This window comes from Vicugna pacos, chromosome 12 (genome assembly GCF_048564905.1).
Source record: "Vicugna pacos chromosome 12, VicPac4, whole genome shotgun sequence".
In the NCBI taxonomy this organism is placed as follows: Eukaryota; Metazoa; Chordata; class Mammalia; order Artiodactyla; family Camelidae; genus Vicugna; species Vicugna pacos.
In genome coordinates, this window is record NC_132998.1 from 15,804,776 (window position 1) to 15,827,110 (window position 22,335).

General features: G+C 42.1%; 1 protein-coding gene across 2 annotated transcripts in view; it reads right to left on the reverse strand.

Annotated features, from left to right (window-relative positions):
* The window catches only part of ANO6 (anoctamin 6), a 187,753-nt gene that overhangs the window by 136,427 nt on the left and 28,991 nt on the right, over positions 1 to 22,335 (reverse strand). Inside the window, exon 2 of one of the 2 annotated variants that reach the window (XM_072972942.1) lies at positions 6,298 to 6,360. The exons of the other annotated variant lie outside the window; for it this stretch is intronic. Within the exon in view, the coding sequence (XP_072829043.1) occupies positions 6,298 to 6,360 (63 nt within the window). The remainder of the gene's footprint in view (positions 1 to 6,297; positions 6,361 to 22,335) is intronic. 2 annotated transcript variants of the gene reach the window in all.

A 22,335-nucleotide genomic window follows, 5' to 3' on the forward strand; every position in this document is an offset into this window, starting at 1 on the left:
CTGTGTGAACTCAGACCAGGAGATGCGCAAGTGGGGGCTCACTTAGTAAGAAGCGGCTGCAGAAGGCCCGGCAAGACGTGGCGGTGGCCTGGGCTCCAGTTTAGGAGAAGGGGTGGGAGGTTAGGAGCACATAGAGTTGGGATGGATGCTAATGGCTCTAACAGGAGGTGGGAGAGAAAGGCAGGGATCCAGGATGACTTCAGGCTTTTGGCTGAGCAACTGAGTAGATTTGCTGCTGAGATGAGGAACGCTGGAAGACGTGAAGGATTGGAAAACCAATCAAGAATCTGATTTTGGACAGAAAGAGACTCACAGACATAGAAAACAAACTATGGTTCCCAAAGGGGAAAGGGCAGGGGGTAAGGAGGGATAAATTAAAAGTTTGGGATTAACACATACACACTACTATATACAAAACAGGTAAACAACAAGGTCCTACTGTATAGCACAGGGAACTATATTCAATATCTGGTAAATCTATAATGGAAAAGAATCTGAAAAAGAATATATATAACATATATATCATATTTACCTATCATATATATATATATATATCCGAATCACTCTGCTGTACACCTGAAACTAACACAATATTGTAAATTTATATTTCAATCAAAAAAGAATTTTGGACCTAAATTTGACATGTCTATTAGACAACCAAGTAGAGCAGTAAAACAGGCAGCTGAAAAGCAAGGGAGAGACCGGGACTGGAGACAAGTATGTGACGGCACCAGCACACAGACTTCAGGTATGCAAGGCCCCGGAAATGAAGGCGATCTCCTCAGGAGTGAGTTAAGATGGGGAAGAGGTCAGAGAAAAAAGCCCTCAGCACTCCAAAGTCTAGAGGCCAGAGACGGGTAGAGTGGGTCCAGCAGAGGAGACGGAAAAAACAAGGGAGTTGTGAGCAGAAGCAAGATGGAGAAGCATCACAGAAGCCAAGTAAAGAATTTCAGGAAGGAGGGAGTGGCGGACTGTGCCCAGGGCTGCTGGGACGTGCCTGAGCTCTGGGATAAAGTGCCAGAGGCCTCTGTGACTCACGATGAATGAGCAAGGCTCTGAGATAACATTCCTTCCCTAGAAGTGTATTCAGACAACGTAGTTATCTGGAATAGGAAGTCTCCGTTTCTCTGGAACACCAAGGCTCTGTTCTCACGAATGCTTCATCACGGATCCTCCCAGCAAGCAACCCAGGAGACCCCTGCGCCTGTGAAATGGAAACAGCTCTGATGCGTGAGCCTGAAAAGTGGAGAAGCAGACCAGCGTCCAAAGCAAAGAGAATCCGATGTGACAGGGAAGGCCGGGACTCTTCGACAGATTTCTCCATTTTTCTAACTCACAGCCTAGAAGAGGAAAATGAATGAAATCATCCCTCCCATCTCACATACCCACAGACTCCGCAGAACAACTGAATTATTGTTCCTAAGCCTTGCCTCCCCTCGCCCATGATTCTTGGTTCATGTTGCAGCTCCTGACTTTTTAAATCATGTTTAATGAGGTTTAACTTCCTTACAGCAAAAATGGACCTTTTCTAAGTTGGATGCCCTTTGACAATTTAGTGTCATAGAGCCACCACCACAGTAAAGATAGAGTATTTCCATCACCCCAAAAAGTTCCTTCTTGTCCCTCTGCAGTCAATCTCCTCTGCTCTTCTAGTCCTTGGCAAGCAATGATCTGATTTCTGTCTCTAGAGTTTTGCCTTTACAGAACGCCGTAGAAATGGAACAAAAAATATGCAGGCTTTTGTGTCTGGTTTTTTCACTTAGCACTATGCCTTTGAGACGTGTCCATGTTGTTACTCCCATCAGTAATTTGTTCCTTTTTGCTGCTAAATAGTGTTCCACAGTATAGATGTACCAGGGTTTTTCCGTTCCACAGCTAATGGACATTTGAGTTGTTTCCAGGTTTTAGCTATTACTGTTAAGCAACAGTAATTTTTTGGCACGAAAGAGCTCTCTGCAAGAGACCCCTTTGGTCTTGTCACTAACCTTAAACCAGGCACCCCCACGCTCTACTCAGCCGCAGCCTTAGCGCAACTTTTAAATCTTTTGATCACACGATACCTTGCCGAACCTGTTGGTTTTCTGGTTTTCTCCATAAATCAAACAAGTAGAAATGGAGAATAATTAACAGATGACCAGATCTCTTCCCTGGCTTTCCCCTCAGTAACCTGGCAAACAATCTGTGTGAACAAGACAGCATCTAAAGAAAAGATCACGAGAAGTTGAGAAGCCCACACACCGTGGGGATGGCCTCACCTCTGACCCCTCATCTCAATGATTAGTTGAGATTACTTTCCTTTTTTCCCTTTAAAAACGTTCATGGCCGAGCAGAATCTTCCGAGATGGTCAGCTATTATGAGTAAAACTTCTCTGAACGTTTGCTAAAATATCTTATGTGGACACAGGTTTTCATTTCTCTTGGGTCAGTACTTAGAAGAGGGATGGCTGGACCAGGTAGCATCTAGCTTTCGTCCGCTAAGAAGAGCTAACACGTCTTGAGCACTAACTTTGCATCACGCAACGTTCTAAGCTCTTTACAGGCCTGACAATATGTAGATCTTAAAACAGCAATCAAGTGATGACTGGTCCCGTCTTACTGAGGAGGAAACTGAGGTGCAAGGAGGTCAGGTCCCTTGCTCGCCATCTCACCGCTAGTGGGTAGCGGAACCAGGATCCTCACACTCAGGCACTGCCCGGCAGAGCACAAATCATCAACCATTTCTGCCTTGCTGCCTCCCTCAAGTCAAACACGTCATGCTTGAGAGAAGTATCCCAGAATTCGACCTGACACTCTATGTCTTTTGACCAAAAATAGCCACTGCTGAGTGCACTCCTCTCCTCCTTAATTAAATCATGACAACGAGTACACAGGAACTCTCGCAGGGTCGCTGCAATAACGTGCCGTTTTGAGGTCAGAACTTTATAGGACATTATGAGGAAGTGCTTTTAACTGTGTCACAGAACTTTATAAATGTTAACTCACTGGTGTTTAATAACAACTCCAGGGGAAGCTACAGTCAGCCCTCCACCACCCGGCACATACTCATGGTTAATGACAAGGCTCCTCCGGAGATGTCTCCACTCTCACGACATAAGAGGCCATGTTTGGGGGAAAAATTCAAGGACTCTGGAATCAAACACATCTGGATGCAAATTCTGGCTCTCCTCCCTAGTGGAGAGGTGCATGCAGACCTCCTCACATGCAAAACCTGGTGGGGATGGGTCCTAATTCGCAGGCAGTCATGTAAAAATACTGAACACTGTATCTTACATATTTAATAAACCCTTCCTTTCCCTCCTTCCCTTCCTCTTCCAGAATATATCACTGAGCCTCTGAAATTAGTGAGAGAGAAGTTGGTTACTTAGCAAAAACCTTTACTGGTTTAATTTTTCACTGGAAGAGCAGCAAAGGAGACTGTTATGAGGTGGTTCTTTAAAATTTCTTATCTTAAAGAAAAAGTTATGCAAACTTTGCACTTTATTCCACAATATATTCAAAATCATTTTAATATGACAATGGTATACATTTACCTCCAGCTAAATGACTTAGCTTTCTCTGGAAATTTCAAAGGATATTTATTTCAGGAAGATTTCCACTGATAAATGGTGTCTTCGCTCACACTTACCTGCAATGTGAAGACTCCGAATTACAAACCATGAACCTACAAAGTCTTACCAAGACTTCAAAATGATCTCATACACTCAGGTCAATATTGGCTACTGTCCGCAATATTTTATCATCTCAACATCTACCTGACAATACAGCCCAGTTTGCAGTCCTGACTCCAAAAACATTTCACTCTGAATTCTCCAAACAAGAAAAATACCTACTTTCTGTTACCCCTATATGGAGCCTCCTGGCCACCTATAAATCATAGAGATACTGGCTGTAGTCTGCTCTCTGAGACTAAGCTCTGTTACGGCTACTAGAGTAAACATACACACTGTAAATTTGGAAACATTTTTCAGTTAACAATAAGACATGGTTACAAGCATGACCTTAAGTAAACTGGGATGACAGAAGAGTGGTAAGTTTTTTGTTGTTGTTGTTTTATTTTCAGTTTTTTATATATATATATTACTATATAATATTATATGTATATTACATATATATTTTTTCAGATTATTTTCCATTGTGGGTTATTACAAGATATTGAATGTAGTTCCCTGTGCTACACAGTAAATCCTTGTTGCTTATCTATTTTATGTATAGTAGTTGTATCCAATAATCTCATACTCCTAATTTATCCTCTCCCCCATCTCTACTCCCTTTGGTAACCACAAATTTGTTTTGCATGTCTGTGAGTCTGTTTATATTTTGTAAATACCTTCATTTGTAACAGTTTTTCAGATTCCACATATAAGCAATATCATATAATACCTTTCTCTGTCTGACTGACTTCACTTAGTATGATAATCTCTAGGTCCAGTCATGTTGCTATAAATGGCAGTATTTCTTTCTTTTTTATGGCTGAGTGGTATTCCATTGTGTGTGTCTGTGTGTGTGTGTGTATGTGTATATATACGTACATATATATATAAATACCACTTCTTCTTAAAACAATCGTCTGTTGATAGGCACTTGGATTGTTTCCATGTCTTGGCTATTGTAAATAGAGCTGCTTTGAACACTGGGTGCATGTATGTTTTCGAATCAGAGTTCTTGTCTTTTCAGATATATGCCCAGGAGTGGGATTGCTGGATCATATAGTAGCTCTAGCTTTTTTTTTTTTTTTTTTAAGGAATCTCCATACTGTTCTCCATTACAGCGGCACCAATTTACATTCCCACTGACAGTGGAATGTTATTTGTTTTATATATTTAGGTGTTCCTGTATTGGGTGCATATATGTTACTAAGTGTTATATCCTCTTCTTGTATTGACCCCTTTATCATTATATAGTGTCCTTCTTTGTCTTTCCTTATGAACTTTGTTTTAGTCTATTTTGTCTGATATGAGTATTGCTACTCCCACTTTCTTGTCATTTCCATTTGCAGGAAATATCTTTTTCCATTCCTCTACTTTCAATCTATATGTGTCTTTCAGCCCAAAGTGAGTCTCTTATTGGCAGTATACTGTATGTTCTTTTTTTTTTTTCTGTTCAATCTACTACTCTATAACTTTTGATGGGAGCATTTAGTCTATTGACATTTTAAGTGATTATTGATAATACCAATGTTCACAGCAGCACTATTTATAATAGCCAAGACATGGAAACAACCTAAATGTCCATCAACAGATGACTGGATAAAGAAGCTGTGGGATATTTATACAATGGAATACTATTCAGCCATTAAAATGACAACATAATGCCATTTGCAGCAATATGGATGTCCCTGGAGAATTTCATTCTAAGTGAAGTAAGCCAGAAAGAGAAAGAAAAATACCATATGATATCACTTATATGTGGAATCTCAAAAAAAAAAAAAGACAAATTAACTTAAATATAAAACAGAAACAGACTCACAGACATAGAATACAAACTTGTGGTTGCCAGTGGGGGAGGGGGTGGGAAGGGACAGACTAGGAGTTCAAGATTTGTAGATACTGACTGGTATACATAAAACAGATAAACAAGTTTATACTGTATAGCACAGGGAAACATATTCAAGTTCTTATAGTAGCTCACGGTGAAAAAGAGTATGAAAATGAATATATGTATATTCATGCATGACTGAAAAATTGTGCTGTACACCAGAAATTGACAGAACACTGCAAACTGACTATAACTCAAAAAATTTTAAAAATACAGTGATTATTGATAAATATGTACTTATCACCATTTTAAACCTTGTTTTCCAGTGCGTTTTTTAGTTCTTTGTTCATTTCTTCTTCTTTTTGCTTTCCCATTTGTGGATTGACGGTTTCCTTTTGTATTATGCTTGCATTGTCTTCTTTCTGGTTTTTGTGAATCTGTTCTCTATTTTTGACTTGTGGTTACCCTGGTTTTCAAGTATGTTAACTAATAACCATATCTACTGGTTTTAAACGAATAGTCACGTTAAGTCCTGACCCACAGCACAGTAAGTGGTAGACAGGTAACAATAACCTTTGCTTTCAGAAGCTATTTTCAACAGCTAGTATATAAAAGTGGATTATTTTTAGCAATCCATGTGGGCTACTTGGTGAATAAAACGTTAGGGAACTTCAATTCAACAAGTATTATCTGGGCCCCTACTATATACCAGCAAGTTTCCAAAAGGACAAGAAAGATATGAGCCTTGTCCTTCTAGAGCTGACAGTCCGAAGAGAAAAGTAAGCAAGGACGTTGTTCAAACATAAAGGAAGGACATCTTACCCAGACTGGAAGGGAGGACAGTGTGAGGAGCCATTAAAGGCCTCTTGGAGGCAGGAACTTCACCTGAAGGATGAGGAGGCATCAATAAATACAACAAACAAATATAAGGGGGACGGGTTAGGCCACGGAAAGTCCAGTCGGAGGCATCAGACCGAAGTCCCAGATCTGCTTCTGCAACAGCCAGGATCTGACTTTGAGGAAGCCACTTGAACTTGCTAGTTCTCCTTTTCCTTATCTCTGATGTGGTACGGCTAGATTGCGTCAGTGGACCTTAACTCTCGCTGTGCATCAGAATCATCTGGGTGCTTTCTAAGAATCCTGGATACCTCCCCCTAGAAATGTGGTTTTAGTGGATGGGGCGGCAGGGTTTCTTGCAATAGCTTTCCAGGTGATTCTAGCCCGCAGCCAGGGCTGAGAACCCCTGGCTGAGAGGAGCTCTCAAGCCTGTGGTTCCTCAGTCCTGAGTGGCTAATAACATCTTCCCAGTGTAGGCTGCATTCCAGACAATTATGCAAGAATCTCTGGGGGTGGGACTCAGGCATCAGTATTTTTGAAAGTTCCCAGGCTGACTGCCAGTTGCAGCCCAGGTGGAGAACCACTGTCCGAGGCCCTCTCACGACTTCAGTTTCCTATAGGGCCGTTGAAGGATGGGAAAAGGAGGGAAAGGGAAGCACATAAGTTTCTCCCATGAGGATAAGAATACTTATGTCAAATTAAAAAGAGTGAATCCCAAAGCCACCGATTTTGATTTTTAAATAGAGCTGTACCACACAGTAGGGTTGATTTTGGACATACGCCTAAATCATGCTGATGCATGACAGGTAAAAAAACATCCATTCCAAAATGCTCTTGGTTCCAAACTGAGAACTCCATGGACCGCATCTATAAAATGACTCCATCTGGAGCGTGTTCTCGGCAATACTTAGAATCTGATTTGCATGGCTGACTGTAATACAAACATTACCTTCCCTACCTCCAAGGTTACTTAAATCCATTTATTAGGCAATGGTGAACTAAACAAACAGTAATTAGAAACAATCCAGACTACCTTTTAAATCTGCTGCTAAATTACATTTTTCCTGCATCAGAGCTCATACACCCAGCATGTCTACAAGCGTCATGAAACCAAAGCCTCAGAAATATTTACATGAATAAGGGCATAAGCTACCTCTGGGCCCTGGCATTGGATTCTGCAGGGAAGTAAGGGCTGCTTAAGAAGCGGGCTGTTCACTGCCGTTATTTCTCACATCTGGGTAAATAAAGCACTGCCCACAGGTGGTTAGAAATCCCAGGAGAAAATGAACTCTCTGGGGGTCTGGAAATGAAGAGTACCTCTGACAGGCCACCTCATTTCCTGAAATGAGTCAGAAATGAAAGCAATTCTTCAGAAAAGAACATGTGCACCATGGCGGGGCTTATGAAGGAATGCCAGTCGGTACCTGTGGCCGGGCGGCTGACCTGGGGCAGAGGGGAGGGCCTGGAGAACAGGGCTGCGGGACCACCGCACTGCACCTCGTCTCGGAGCTGCTGCTGCGAGCTTGGAGGGCCCGCCGATCCCCTGAGCAGCCGGGCAGCCTGGTCTCAGCTGTGCATCGCGATGAGCGGGAAGAATGCTCGCATTCCATTAGAAAGCTGGCCCCTCGCCAAGGGGCTGAAGCAGCCAGGAAGGACTCATGTGTCATTGTGGACACGGAAACAGCGATTCCTACATGCAGAACTACTTTACCTAACTAAAAATAGTCTGTGCCTGTTGATTCAGAGGCCTCTCTTCCTGCGGAGGAAGGACTGCTGTAGAGAGATGACCTCAGGCCGCCCAGGGAAGCCCTACCTTTCCCAGTGCGCAGGAAGGGCAGGTCCTGGTGGAGGGGCAGGGGCTGCAGGTTAAAGACAAACACATCTCCCAGCAACAGCCCCAGTAGGAACCAACAAACAGGAAGGCGAGAAACAAAGGCTGCTTTCACCAAAACCCAACGCCAGTTATTTATTTATTTTTGAGAAGGGACGTGGCATGTTTATTGATTTATTTAAAAAAAATTTTTTTTGGCTAGTTATTTTTATTAGGTGGCCTGTTACTATTCTTTCCATAATGGCTACTTAAAAGAGATCCAACCCCATTGTTTATAATGGGCGGGGAGGCTGGAAACAACCTCCATGCCCATTCATAGATGACTCGTTGAAATCTGCTACATACGCAATGGAGCATTACGTAGTCATGCAATACAGAGCGTGTGCGGATACACAGAGATCTGTACTCTGTATACTCTGTATGATACATTAAGACACGAGAGAAAACCGTGCCTGGACTCTGTAAACATTTATGTAAATGTATTTAGAGAAGCTGCCTTATGCAGAGGGAGGGGGTGAGTTCAGCATCATTCTTCCTTCAACATCCTCAGCGCAGTCTGAAGTACCTTTCTGTTACCTGCCACCCCACCGCTGCTACCTAACAGTAACTAGGAAGGCCATTTTTGGTTTCTTCTCTGTACTAGTCTCTCTCTGTGTAATTTAAAACAAATGACCATTATTTTAAATAGATGCTATGGGCTGAACTGTTTCTCCTCAAAATTCATATGCAGTAGCCCTAACTACCAGCGCCTCAGAATGTGACTATATTTGGAGATGAGCCTTTAAGATGATGAAGTTGAAATGAGGCTGTCAGAGTGGCCTAATCCGATCTGATTGGTGTCCTTGTAAGAAGTGGAAGTATGGACACATGGGGAGACCTCAGGGATGTCTGCACGCAGAGGAGAGGCCATTGGAGGGCACAATGAGAAGGGGGAATCCACAAGCCAAGGAGAGAGGCCTCAGAGGACACGAGACTGGCCGTGGACTTCCAGGCTTCAGAACTGTGAGAAAATAAATTCTGTTCTTTAAGCCGCTCGGTCTGGCATTTTGCAGGGAAGTCCTAGCGAATAACAGTACATGCAGACCTTGTTTTGTTGCGCCTCACTTTGCTATGCTTTGCAGGTACTGCTTTTTTTTTTTTTTTTTTTTTTTTTTTACAAATTGAAGGCTTGTGGAAACCCTGCATCAAGCACGTCTATTGCTGCCACTCTTTTAACAGCACATGGTCATTGCATGTCTCTGTGTCACATTTTGGTAATCCTCACAGTATTTCGAACTTTTCCATTATTATTACATTTGTTATGGTGACCTGTGATCAGTGATCTTTGATGTTACTACAGTCATTGTTTTGGTGCAACAAAAATTTGCACCCACATAAGACGGCGAACTTTGTGTGCACTGACTGCTCCACTGACCGGCCATTCACAGTCCTCTCTTCCTCTCCCTGGGCCTCCCTGAGACACAACGATATTGAAATTAAGCCAGTGACTAACCTTACGATGGCCTCTAAGTGTTCAAGTGAAAGGAAGGGTCAATCACTGCAGCAAACTTCACTGTTGTGTTATTTTAAGAAAATGCCACAGCTCCACCCCCCAGCCTTCAGGGACTACCACCCTGATCAGTCCACAGACAGTCATCCACATCAAGGCAAAACCTTCCACCAGCAAAAAGATAACAACTTGCTGAAGCTCAGATGATGGTCAGCATTGCTTAGCAATAAGGTATTTTCGAATAAAGGGATGTACATTGGGTTTTTTTTTACACATAATGCTATTGCACACTTAACACACACACTATAGCACAGTAGAGTGTAAATGTAACTTTTATATGCACTTGGGAACCCCGAAACGTGTGACTCGCTTTACTGTGATGCCCGCTTCATTGTGGTGGTCTGGAACACGACCCGCAGTACCTCCGAGGTGCGCTTGTATGTAAGTAAGGAGAAGGATGCAATTCAACTTATGGAGTGTGGAGAGAGGCATTCAAAAACGTCTTCAGCGGGTCAAAACCCCACTCTGTCTGCCGTGATGCAGACAGCCTCATCTGGCATGTGAAGATGTTTGGGCTCACGTGCTTCTGACTCAATCCGGGTGACCCCACTTAGTGGCGTGAGCAGGACTAGAACAGGTGACCTCCCTCAGCCAGGACTCAGTCTTCCCATGCCTCTTATCTATGATGGACTTTCAAACCAATCCTGTGACTCGAAGGGCGAGCGCCCGAGATCTTTTATTAGTGTCTTTTAAAGGCTTGGCTTCTCCCATTCAATGTCTTTCTTTCTATGCTGATTACTAATGAAAAAGAAGGTGTAACCATAATTTTATTGATTCAATTAAAAAAAAAAGATTTGGAACAAGGGTTTTTTTTTTTAATCCAGAAAAACAAACAGTATGCTATAATTATGCACCAACCTAATTTTTCATACTTTAATATACGTGCTCACAAGCCACAGATTAATATACTAAAAGTATGGTAGTCCAGAGTGAAAATTTCTTTATGAACTTTCATAGATTTTTACAAATTTATCAATCCTCCCTTTAAAAATTAGAGTGTAGAGATCAATGATGTATTAAAAACCACAGACTTTACCTGCAGAATCTATAACCCAGAAGTGAGCGAAGATTCAGGCACACGAAAAGACCAAAACTCGAAGATACGGGCTAGGAGACATAAGCCATTGGGTGTAAGACAGGCTCAAGGATGTATTGTACAGCATGGGGAACATAGCCAATATTTTGTGCTAAATGGAAAGTAGCCTTTACAAATTGTATACAAATTGTTTTATAAATTTACACGTATTTGTAGAGTGAATACATTAATAAAAGGAAAAAGTCAAAGACTGGAAAAAAAAATCTGAAGACACATATTGGGTACAGTCAGTTCAGGCTACACTCAGAGGAAGGCAGAGTCATCTTTGCCTTCAATGGCTGGGGAAAGTTTCAGCCTAGGCAAGAGCTCTAAACCAGCCTGGGATCAGACACACAAAGGTTAAGGAGAAGTGCCTTCTGTCCAGTTCTGTCTTGCCACTGAGCATAAAGGTCTGAAGGCAAGAACTGTGCACCTAAGATCCTGACAGAGTGCCTGGCAAACAGCAGCGTGTGCCCGTATCGGGGGGTGGGGGAGGAACAAGTGGGAAAGGACACGGTGTGTTCACTGGAGGGTAGGTCTGTAGTGCAGGTTCTTGTAAGGAGGCCATGGATATAAAGTTAAAGAAGTTGGGGCCGAATTAATCTGTGACAAAGGAGGCAAGAATATACAATGGAGAAAAGACAGTCTCTTTGATGAGTGGTGATGGGAACACTGGACGGCTACATGTAAAAGAATGAAATTAGAACATTCTCTAACACCGTAAAAAATAAATTCAAAATGGATTAAAGACGCAAACGTAAGACTGGAAACCATAAAACTTGAAGAGGAAAACATAGGCATAATACCCCTCGACATAAATTATAGCAATATTTTTTTGGATCTGTCTCTAAAAACAAAGGAAACAAAAGCAAAAATTAACAAATGGACCTAATTAAATTTAAAAGCTTTTGCACAGCAAAGGGAACCATCGCCAAAATGAAAAGACAACCTACTGAATGGGAGGAAATATTTGCAAATGATATGGCCGATAAGGGATGAATATCCAACACATATAAACAGCTCATACAACTCAACGTCAAAAAACAAACAATTAAAAATGGGCAGAAGACATTTTTCCGAAAAGGACATGCAGATGGCCAATAGACGCATGAAAAGACGCTCAACATCACTAATCATCAGAGAAATGCAAATCAGAACTACAGTAAGATATCACCTCACACCTGTCAGAATGGCCATCATCCAAAAAAAAACAAAAGGCCTCAGCCTCCTAATCCACAAAATGGGCATCATGTAACCCATCTTCATAGGGTGGTGTGAATACTAAACTGGACCTAACACATGGCCTAAAGAACTTAAGAAATATAATTGCTATGATTATCATAGTTGCCATTCCACACTGAAAGACAGAGAAGGCAATGAGCAAGAGACCACGTGTGCGGTGCAGATCCAGGGTCCCCGTGGGCTCTCAAGTCCCTTAAACAGGCTGCTGTCTGTTTTGGAAGTGGAGTGCCCTGCATTTATTCCATAGTTCTCCAGCACGTAATACCTCAATACAGTACGCCCAACACAGGAAAATCAGATGTCTAATATGATCTTCAAAATCAAGATACTCCTATCGCTTCTCGGCCTTTTGGCTAAGATCAAGTGCAAAATCAAGATAACTCCAAAATCAATTTTTATGTTGCTTTTGTATAAAAGTAACTATCCAGGTTAATGTTAATCAGTTTTGAAACACTAAATTAATAGACTCAGCCATAAATCCAGGAAAACCATTTTCATGATGAAAATTACCAAGGCCTTTTTAATTAAGGATGGAATTGCCAACATAAAAGACTTAAGATAAATGAGGAATTGTTCCTTTCTCTCATAAATGAAAAGACCTGATAGCTCTGTGAATTACTTTTGAGATACTGATTACCAGAAATTGTTTTGAATCTAAACTACAGGATTTTCCAACAGCATTATAATCACTTCGTGCTGGGGCTGGCAGCCTCAGACCAAATTCAGTGCTCTGGCTTTTTAAGTTCCTTTTTCTAATTATTATCAGAGGGCTCATGGTCCTATTTTTGGGGTCATTATGTAGATATAAGCTCTACTGAACATAACAGAACTTTGTCTAACACAAAGCAATGCTAACTTTTTTTGTGGTGGTGGGGGTGGTCAATTTGACCTTGGAAGGAGAATTTATTACACATAAAAAAGTATACGCACATTTACATAAATACATACAGGTGTATTCATGACAAAGCTTGACCGACTAATCGTTATCTGATACGAAATTAACACATCAGAGATCTGTGCTAATATTCCTACTGTCAACCTACATTCTCTATTTAAAAACTGTTTACTCTTTGGCCCTGAACCAGGTTTCTACATTCACTATATCACTGGAGGGTATATTACTTCTTAAAATTAATTTAATGACACCTGCACCCCAATGTTCATAGCAGCATTATTTACAATAGCCGAGACATGGAAACAGCCTAAATGTCCGTCAACAGATGACTGGATAAAGATGTGGTATATTTATACAATGGAATACTACTCAGCCATAAAAACTGACAACATAATGCCATTTGCAGCAACATGGATGCTCCTGGAGAATGTCATTCTAAGTGAAGTAAGCTAGAAAGAGAAAGAAAAATACCATATGAGATCGCTCATATGTGGAATCTAAAAAAAAACAAACAAACAAAGCATAAATACAAAACAGAAATAGGCTCACAGACATAGAATATAAACTTGTAGTTCCAAGGGGGCGGAGGGTGGGAAGAGATAGACCGGGATTTCAAAATTGTAGAATAGATAAACAAGATTATACTGTATAGCACAGGGAAATATACACAAGATCTTATGGTAGCTCACAGAGAAAAAAATGTGACAATGAATATACACATGTTCACGTATAACTGAAAAACTGTGCTCTACACTGGAATTTGACACAACATTGTAAAATGATTATAAATCAATAAAAATGTTAAAAAATTAAATAAAATAAAAATTCAAAAAAAATTTAACTGATTAGGCCAGAGCCAAGAGAAACTTTCCAATAAACAATGAGGCCAAGATGCAGAGTGCAGTCAGCAGTGAGACACATTAGCAGGCGAAATAAAGAATGTGAAAACCAATATATGTATGAACACGCATGACTGGGACACTGTGCTGTACACAAGAAACTGACACATTGTAACTGACTGTACTTCAATTAAAAAAAAAAAAAAACTAGCAGGCTAAGAACGCAAACACATCAGCGTATGTGGTGCCTGTCGATCGATGTTGGCCAGCACAGATGTGTATTCAACACTGAAAATGAATGACACCGTAGAAGAAAACAGCAGAGAACAAAACCAGGAATTTACAAGTGGGAAGAAGAAAATTCCTGGAAGGAGAGGAACAGAGGCCAAGCAACACGGGGAGGAAAAGGTGCGACCACCAGACAGACCTTGGTTTACTCAACTGGTTTCCTTCAGAATGTTTCTTAACTTCTCTAGGCCTCAGAAAATCTTTACCTGTGGTCTGAACAGGGCAGCTGCTATGATATCCAACAGTCTCTTCCAGTCTGGATAATAAACCAGAAGTTTGTTTCGATGATAAACAGATACTTTTTAAAAACTTTTAATAGGCTACTTTTATTTCACAGTGGGCTTCATGCTCACAAATCTGGAGTTTCCCAGAACGGAGCCAAGCTTGTCAGCCTACGCGTGGAGCACAGCCAGAAGCATGAGTCAAACCAAAGCCTCTGAAATCAGTACAAACGGCTAGACAGCTTGAACATCACCTGCACCACAATGTCCACCTGGGCCACCATCCCTTTTCCTCTGCCCTCCCGAGCTCTTCCCAGGTGGATACACTCATTACTCAACCCCAGTGCCTCCCATAATCCTGCCAAATGCAAGTGAGACACTCGTCTATAAAAAAGTTAGGACTCATTGGGTGTAACAGGCAATGAAAGTGGTGGCGGCTCCTAACCTTGAGAACAGCACAGTGGATAACCACCACCAGTGTTTGGAGAGGGTACCTCTTACTGCCCTGTTTACCGTGAGTAATCCAGCAATTCTGCTTTTCAAAAGCTTCATAAAATAACCTGAAATGTGAACAACTAGTTGTACCTACAGTTACAGCTAGTTATCTCACAGTATTATTTATAACAGCAAGATAACCTGCTCCAGGCTAGATCTGCAGTAATCAAGGGATGATTACATAAACGGTACCCAAGTTAGGCTCGCTTCCTGAATGCTCCTAGCCCCTGTGCTCACGCTGTGCAGGACTCACACTGCCTGCTTATGAACAATCCCATCACCAGATTTAAGGTCCTAGAGGAGGAAATTTAAGGTCACCACATTTAAGGTCCATGGTGAGCACAAAACTAGTTATCTGTTGAATGTTTGCTAGCAAATGTTTCCAAGTAAATTCTGTATAGTGGAGTACTATGCAGCTATTAGATGTGGTTTGTGAAGTCCCTATTAAGCATAGGGACTGCTGATGATGAAAAAGTCCTGGAGATAGAGAGTGTTAAATGTACATAATGAATCTGTACATTTGAAAATGGGTAAAATGGTTAATTTTATGTTCTGTATTTTTTACAATGAAAAATAAAATAAACATTAGGGAATTCTTAGGAGGCAAGTTAACTGAAAAGACAGGATACTGTGTATTTTCAGTTTACTATGCAAAATCATGAATTTTTAAAGGCTAGAAAGAAGCACACTAAGATATTCATGTTTGGTTTATCCTTGATTTGTAGGCTTAGAGGTGATTTTTGTTTTATTTGCAATTTTCCAAAATCTCTACAATGGCCCACCTTTAGTCATCCTTTAATATCCACCAGGGATCGGTTCCAGGACCCCCCCCAGATACCCAAATCCATGGATGCTCAAGTCCCTTATATAAAAATGACTGCATACAACCTACACACATCCTCCTGATACTTTAAATCATCTCTGGATTACTTATAATACCTAATACAAGGTAGATGATATGTAAATAGTTGCTGGCTCCTGGCCAATTCAAGTTTTGCTTTTCGGAACTTTCTGGAATTTTTTTTTTTTCCCAAATAGTTTTGATCCACGGTTGGTTGAATTTGCAGATGCAGAACCTGTGGATAGAGAGGGCTGACTGACTGTGCAACGCTTACAACCAGAAACAGGGACGGCACAGCAGATGTCTGGGATGGGAAGGTGTGGTTACCAACAGGTTTAATCTGAACAGGAATCATTCCCCTTGTTGTGGCTCCTTCATGTACTTGTGTACTGCACACCATCTGTGCTTGCCTTCACTGCAGAGATAACCCAAAGGCCTGCCGCTGGAGTCAAAATTTTATTATACTGAAATGTTTTTTGTTTTTTTTTTTTTTTTTTTTGCTATGCCAAAAGCATGCATCACACATTTGCTATCCCAGACATAAGGCTTTGTCCAGGCTGAGAAATGGCAATCGAAGGTTGTTTTGGACATAGAGGTGCCAAACTGGATCAAATGCACAGTTGTTCTCAGAGGCAAAGACTTTCCGGACCTGGGAGGGACCGGTCTGGAACGCCTCATAGAGAACGAGGCATCCAGACGGCCTCAGTAAACACTGGATTCATCACATTTATGGATCTGCTGGAAGCAAGGCCTTTGGAGTCACACGGACTCAGGACTGAAGTTACACATGACACAGACCTAGCACTGCCACCTGTGACTGTCATCTGGGGTGCTCCTGGCCTTGGGTTCCCCACAAGTAAGTGACGATAATATCAGCCCCTTGGCTATTAAATGGAATGATGTTTGCAAATCAGAGATGCAGGAAAAGCCAGAGCCTGTTGTCATAGGTGTTCAACCAGCATCACTGGCTTCCTTCCCCTCCCTTCTGCAGCTCAAATGTCTGATCCGGGAAAGCAACAGCATAAGTGACTTGAATGATGAAAATGACCAACTGTCTGTAATGAATAACGCTAACGCGGACAGGAGTACAAGAAGGTATTTCAACAATCTTTTAATTTACCCAACTCAACTCGGAGGCCCTTATGATACAGTTGAAAACAATCTTCCTATCCTTTGTTCCTTGGTCATAGGAAAATACCAGTCACTAGTCTCTGTGCATTTCATCCACCTGAGACCCTGAAGCTACCCTTCACTTTGTTCTTCAGTGTCCCCATTTTTAAATCTTTCACTCCTTTAACCATGTTTGTGGCTCCTCCGAGCCCTGGGCAAGTTCCCCCCACGCTGTTAGCAGGGGGCCCTCCCGACTCCTCTGAGCAGGCCTGAGCTGCGCTTAAGGCAGGCACCTGGTCCACGCATCCCAGCATGGAGCTTTGGAAAATACAACAAATCGCTATGCTTCTGAAGGTTCCTAGACTTTGGGCGTCTGATGGGGGGCGGGTAGGTGCTCCCGAAACAGATCCAAGTGTGACCGGCAGTGCCCTCCACATCTGCTTCCGTAACCTTTGTCTTTTGCTTTGCCTGGTCGCCACCAACATACTTTAGCAAGCTGATCGCTTCGGAGATTGCATCAGATTCGAGGCTGCGTCAAATCCCTCCCTTCAAACGGGCAGCCTCTATCTTTACGGAAGATCTGCAGCCTTCCTTGATTAGCTCTTTTACTTATGTGCCTCTCTGGGTCAAGGAGGAAAGGAACCAAGCAAAGGATGATAGAAATCTGCAGCTGTTTGGGGTTTCCTTTGTGCAGGCTGAACTATAGGCACCCCACTACCTTCTGGCTAGAAAGCTCGAGTGCATTCCTTCAATAAACATGTCCTGAGCCCTGCGCTAAGTGCTGGGTATTCAAAAACAAGGTCACCCCAGTGCAGTATGTTCCAGAACAAAGGTGCGTACAGGGTATCATTATAGCAGGGGACACTGGGTCTCCCTGGACAGGGTTCGAGGAGTCGGGTAGTTCACACATCTCTTGCTGGTCACTGAGGAATGAATGAGCTGACCCACACTGTCCCTGGGGACATTAATGCCATTGCAGTCTTTTGTTGTTGTTTTTGAATTGAAGTATACTTGATTTACAACGTTGTGTTAGTTTTTGATGTACAGCACTGTGATTCAGTCATTGCAGGCTTTTAATGCAGTCTCTCTAATCCCATTGGCCTCCACCACTCATTGCTTCGGTTACTGTACCTGCTTTCTTGTTCTCCTCACATACCCGCTTCCTTATCTGCAGAATAAAACATATGTGCTTCCATTCTCTTCCCATTCTTTCAACCCCACAATGTTTCCTGCCCTGGAGGGTTGCTCTGACTATCAGAGAAAGACCACTGGAATGGCTTAGGTGGAGCCAACAAAGAGGCAGGAATGAACCTGCTTGATGCAAGGAGCTAGAAAAACATGCGGAACCATTCTAAGCAGTGCTAACTGTGACCAGGTCTCCAGTGGCCCCAGCATGTGAGTCACCGCCCTGTGGATGCTCAGGGGCACTCCCATCAGCTCCATCTGGAGACCATCTATCTTCAAATCACTTTCTGTCCTCCACCCCTTGCCTCACCCATTTCCACTGGTATAATATTTGTCAAGAGAGTGGTTGTTAACCTTTCATAGGCCATGCAGCTCTTTGGGAAATTGTGGTGAAATTTAAGGACCCTCTCTCTAGAAAAAATCTCAGAAGCACAGAAACAAAACGTATACAGTTTCTGGGGATTCGCCAACTCCTGAAGCCCATACATGGAACACCAGGAGGGGACATGCCGTTCAGCTTGAGTATCTTTTGAGCTTCTACCATGTGCTAAGCACTTTGGAGACCCCGACTCAAACTCAACTCGTCACCGTTCTCAGGGCCGTTCTCCCACGCCCAGCCTGGAACACTGGTTCCCACTTCTCTGCCCAGGAGACACCTTCGTGTATTTACGTGCCTTTCTCCTCCCACGAGATTATAAGCAACCTGAGGGCACGGACTGTAACTTAACCATCTCTTATTTCCAGCTTCTAGTAAAGTTCTCATTCTGGAGAAACACAGCCCACTGAGGGAAACAGACGCAAAACCAGATCATTTTTTAACACCAAGGTCCTAATGCTCAACCTGATGGGCTGAGTGATTTTTAAGCTAAATCTTAAAGGAGGAGTGCTAATAAGTGAGAAAAAGTTAGGAGTGGACACGATAGATGGAGGGGCAGGCAGGCAGGCAGGCAGGAAACAGCGGGTACCAGGAATAAAGTAATTCAGGACTCATGGTGACCAGAAAGGCAGGCAGGAGCAAGCTCTCAGAGATGACAGAGGAGCAGTAAAGACGGAAGAAGCTACGAAGGGCACTCCAGGAGGTGGAGGATGCTTGAATTTACTTCGTAAAAGAATGAAGTCACTGAAAGCCTTTTCTTTCTTCCCTACTTGAAAAGTAACAGATGACAGGTGTAGAAAATGGGAGAAAAGTCATAAACACTTATAACCCCACCATGCTGAGACCACCCCTATCACTAGCCTTTCATCTTTACAGATTACATAAACACGTACACAGGTGTGTGTGACACTGGTTTTCACGCACCTTTCATCCAGCTCACGTTTATTAAGCATTTGCTACATATCAGACATTGTGCTAAATACGCTACACACATTCTGTCATTATGTCATTTAATACTCACACAAATTCTTAGAGGCAGTTTCTATAGTAATGCCATTTTAAAGAGGAAAACATAGTAAAGGTTGGGGGTGGGGGGTAGTATGTTCAAGACCAACCAGCTAATGGATGTAGCAGAGCTGAGAGTCAACATCAAGTTTTCTCACTGCAAAGACCACACTTTTACGCCTCAGTTGTTCTTACTTATTCTCACTCATTTAATGTATAAGATGAGTGTGATCATTTTATCCAGTTTTCTCATAAAAACTTCTTTGGGATCTTGATTAGCATTGTAAGAAACCGGAAAAACAAACCTAGGAAGCAAGAGGACTTGACTACTGTCTCCCCAGACAGGGAGGACCCCAATCCCCAGCCACTGACTTCAACCTTCTGCAGTCTCAGTAAAGCCTGCCGTTTTCTTCCTTGAAGGCTTGTAAGCTTATTAGGAGGGTGACATGTTCAGATACACCTGGTGGACAGATGAATCTGGCAACAGTATGAAAAGGTGGGTGTGAGAAGACTGGAAGGCTGAAATACACACTAAGAGATGTGAACGCAGTCCACATGAGAGACACGGAAATCTAGGACCGAGGCAGTGATATTTGGGATGGAGGAGGAGCGAATGGACTCAGAAAACACAGGAGACGGAATTTAAAGAACTGGATGTAGAGGAAAAGTAGCAGCAAGGTGACGTGAGGAGATGGAGGAGGACGGGGAAGGTGGGTGGGGGGTGTCATTCACTGGGAGAGGGGCCACCGGAAGAGATGCGTTTTTCAGTGTGTGCATTTTGAGGTGTGGAATAATGAGTCTGATTGTGAACATCAGGTCACTGAACACACTCGGAGTGCCTACTTTATGTGTGACTTACAGGTGACTTGCTGGATGCTGGGGGAATCAGCGCGGACCAGGCTGAGGAGGTCACAGGCCAGGGTGGAGTCAGGTTAACAGAGCGAATGAGAACTAAGGAAGCACAGAGGGGAATGCGTCCTGGTGGAGATGGCCCAGAGGAGGGTCTGACGGCCACAGGTTGGCCAGACCCCATAAACTTCAGGTGGGCATGAGAATGCCCTCAGAAAGCACGTACACAGACGGAGAAGAGGAGTGGACGCAGGTCGGCGCTCTAAATAACATCAGGGCTTTAAGTCAAGCAGCGGAAACAGGAGACTAAAAAGGACCATCAGACACAAGAGGACGGCCAAGAGAGCCCAGAGCCAAGAGAGCCCAGATTCCAGAAGACAAGAGGAGAGCAGAAGGAAGCAGAGCCCATCCTGAGACCATCTCACCCTTGGACTTTTCAGGAAGAATGATTGTTTTTTTTTAACTCAAAGGTCACTCCGTTGACTTTAAACGTTAAACAGAATCAGAGAAAAAGTCCATGATGAGGATAAGAATTTATATCCCCTGGCTGCCTCTCAGAGCTTTATCCACCAGCCATATGGAGTTGATGATTAATATTCAGCAGGAAGTGAATTTATAATCACGAGCCTGCCATTCAAATGTGAAGAGAAATGTTTTCTGCTCAGTACACCCAATAATACATTAATGTCTCTCCAGTTTAAAATACATTTATGAATAATTTTATACATTTTATAAATTTCCTGGCAGGAATGATAATAGAACAATCTATTTTCACTGCTATGTGAAACAAAAAAGAGGATGGAAAGGTTCAGTTAATCAAGGAAGTTAATATGCTTTATAATAAATATCAAACAGTCATTACTTGGGTGATACAAAGGGTGGCTGAGGTCAAAAGATGATTATAATAACAAGAGTTTGTGCCCATATTTATTCTCTGTCAGTTGCTTACATTTGCATAAGAAGTTTCCACTACTCATGAATTTTTCACATTAGAATGCTAGAAATCAAATTTGTTTTTTGATTTATATATAGGTAGTTATAAATACGATTTTATAATGATTAACAGTAGTAACAATCCAATAGATGGAAAACACTAGCCCTTCCACGGCACCAATGCAATGACACACAGACAGATATAAAAATAAATTACCTTCACTGCCTTAGGTAAATGTGGTTCAGAAAGCCAGGAAAGCACCAGGGTGATTGCAGTGGCAGTGTTTGATAAAGCCTGGAAAGGCAAAATACTGTGAGTTCTTCATCCTTTGTCATCGTTGTCAATAGTATGAATGCATGTGTATGTGTACACAACATATGCACACTCAAATTGATGGCATCCTGATCATAAGAAAACTAATTTCTTTTTTTAATATCTTCGTTTGCTTTTGTGGGGAGGTAATTAGGTTTATTTATTTTTTTAATGGAGGAACTAGGGATTGAATCCAGAACCTCGTGCATGCTAAGCACAGGCTCTACCACTAAGCTATACCATCCCACTCTGATCATATGAAGAGATGCAACAACTTCAAGACTGCAGTGGGGAGATGTGGGGCCAGAAGGAGGTGTAAGATCCATCCACCCAGGGACTGATGAACCACCACCCAGAACTGGGAGTCAGAACTAATAAAGACTGTAATTCAACAAAATGAAAATGAACTAGGGATGACTGTCCTAAATTGAGAAGAATCCTTTGGCTCCATGATGGTCTTCTGACATCCTATGACTCCTTCAGGAATAATGTCCATTATGACTTCCTCCAACAACATTTCTACGTTTACTGGAGGAAAGAATTCCAAGGAAGAGGGAGAATATAGCAGTGATGGCTAATCTTCTCTCAGTAGTCAAAGGTGACCAAGATTAAGGGCTTCCAATACACTGAACACTCAATAAATACCAGAAGAATAAAATCAGAGAAGGAAGGAGAAAGGCAAGAAATAAACGAATAAAGGACAGAAAAAGTGCTATAAAATTAAGAACATTCTAGCAAACAGGAGTAAACTTTTACTGAGTTGGATAATCTGGACACGCATAAAGTAGGGTAACAATTTTTAGTGTCTACAGTGTAAGAGATGGTCACTCAAAATGCCAAGTTTAACTAAAGAAACTAGCTTATTCTCAACTATAAAATATGTAAAGGAGTTAAAAATTTGATGACTCAAATCTCGATCAGAGCTGTTTTAAAATATGATTAATTCATGGCATGACATTCAGATAAAAATTACACT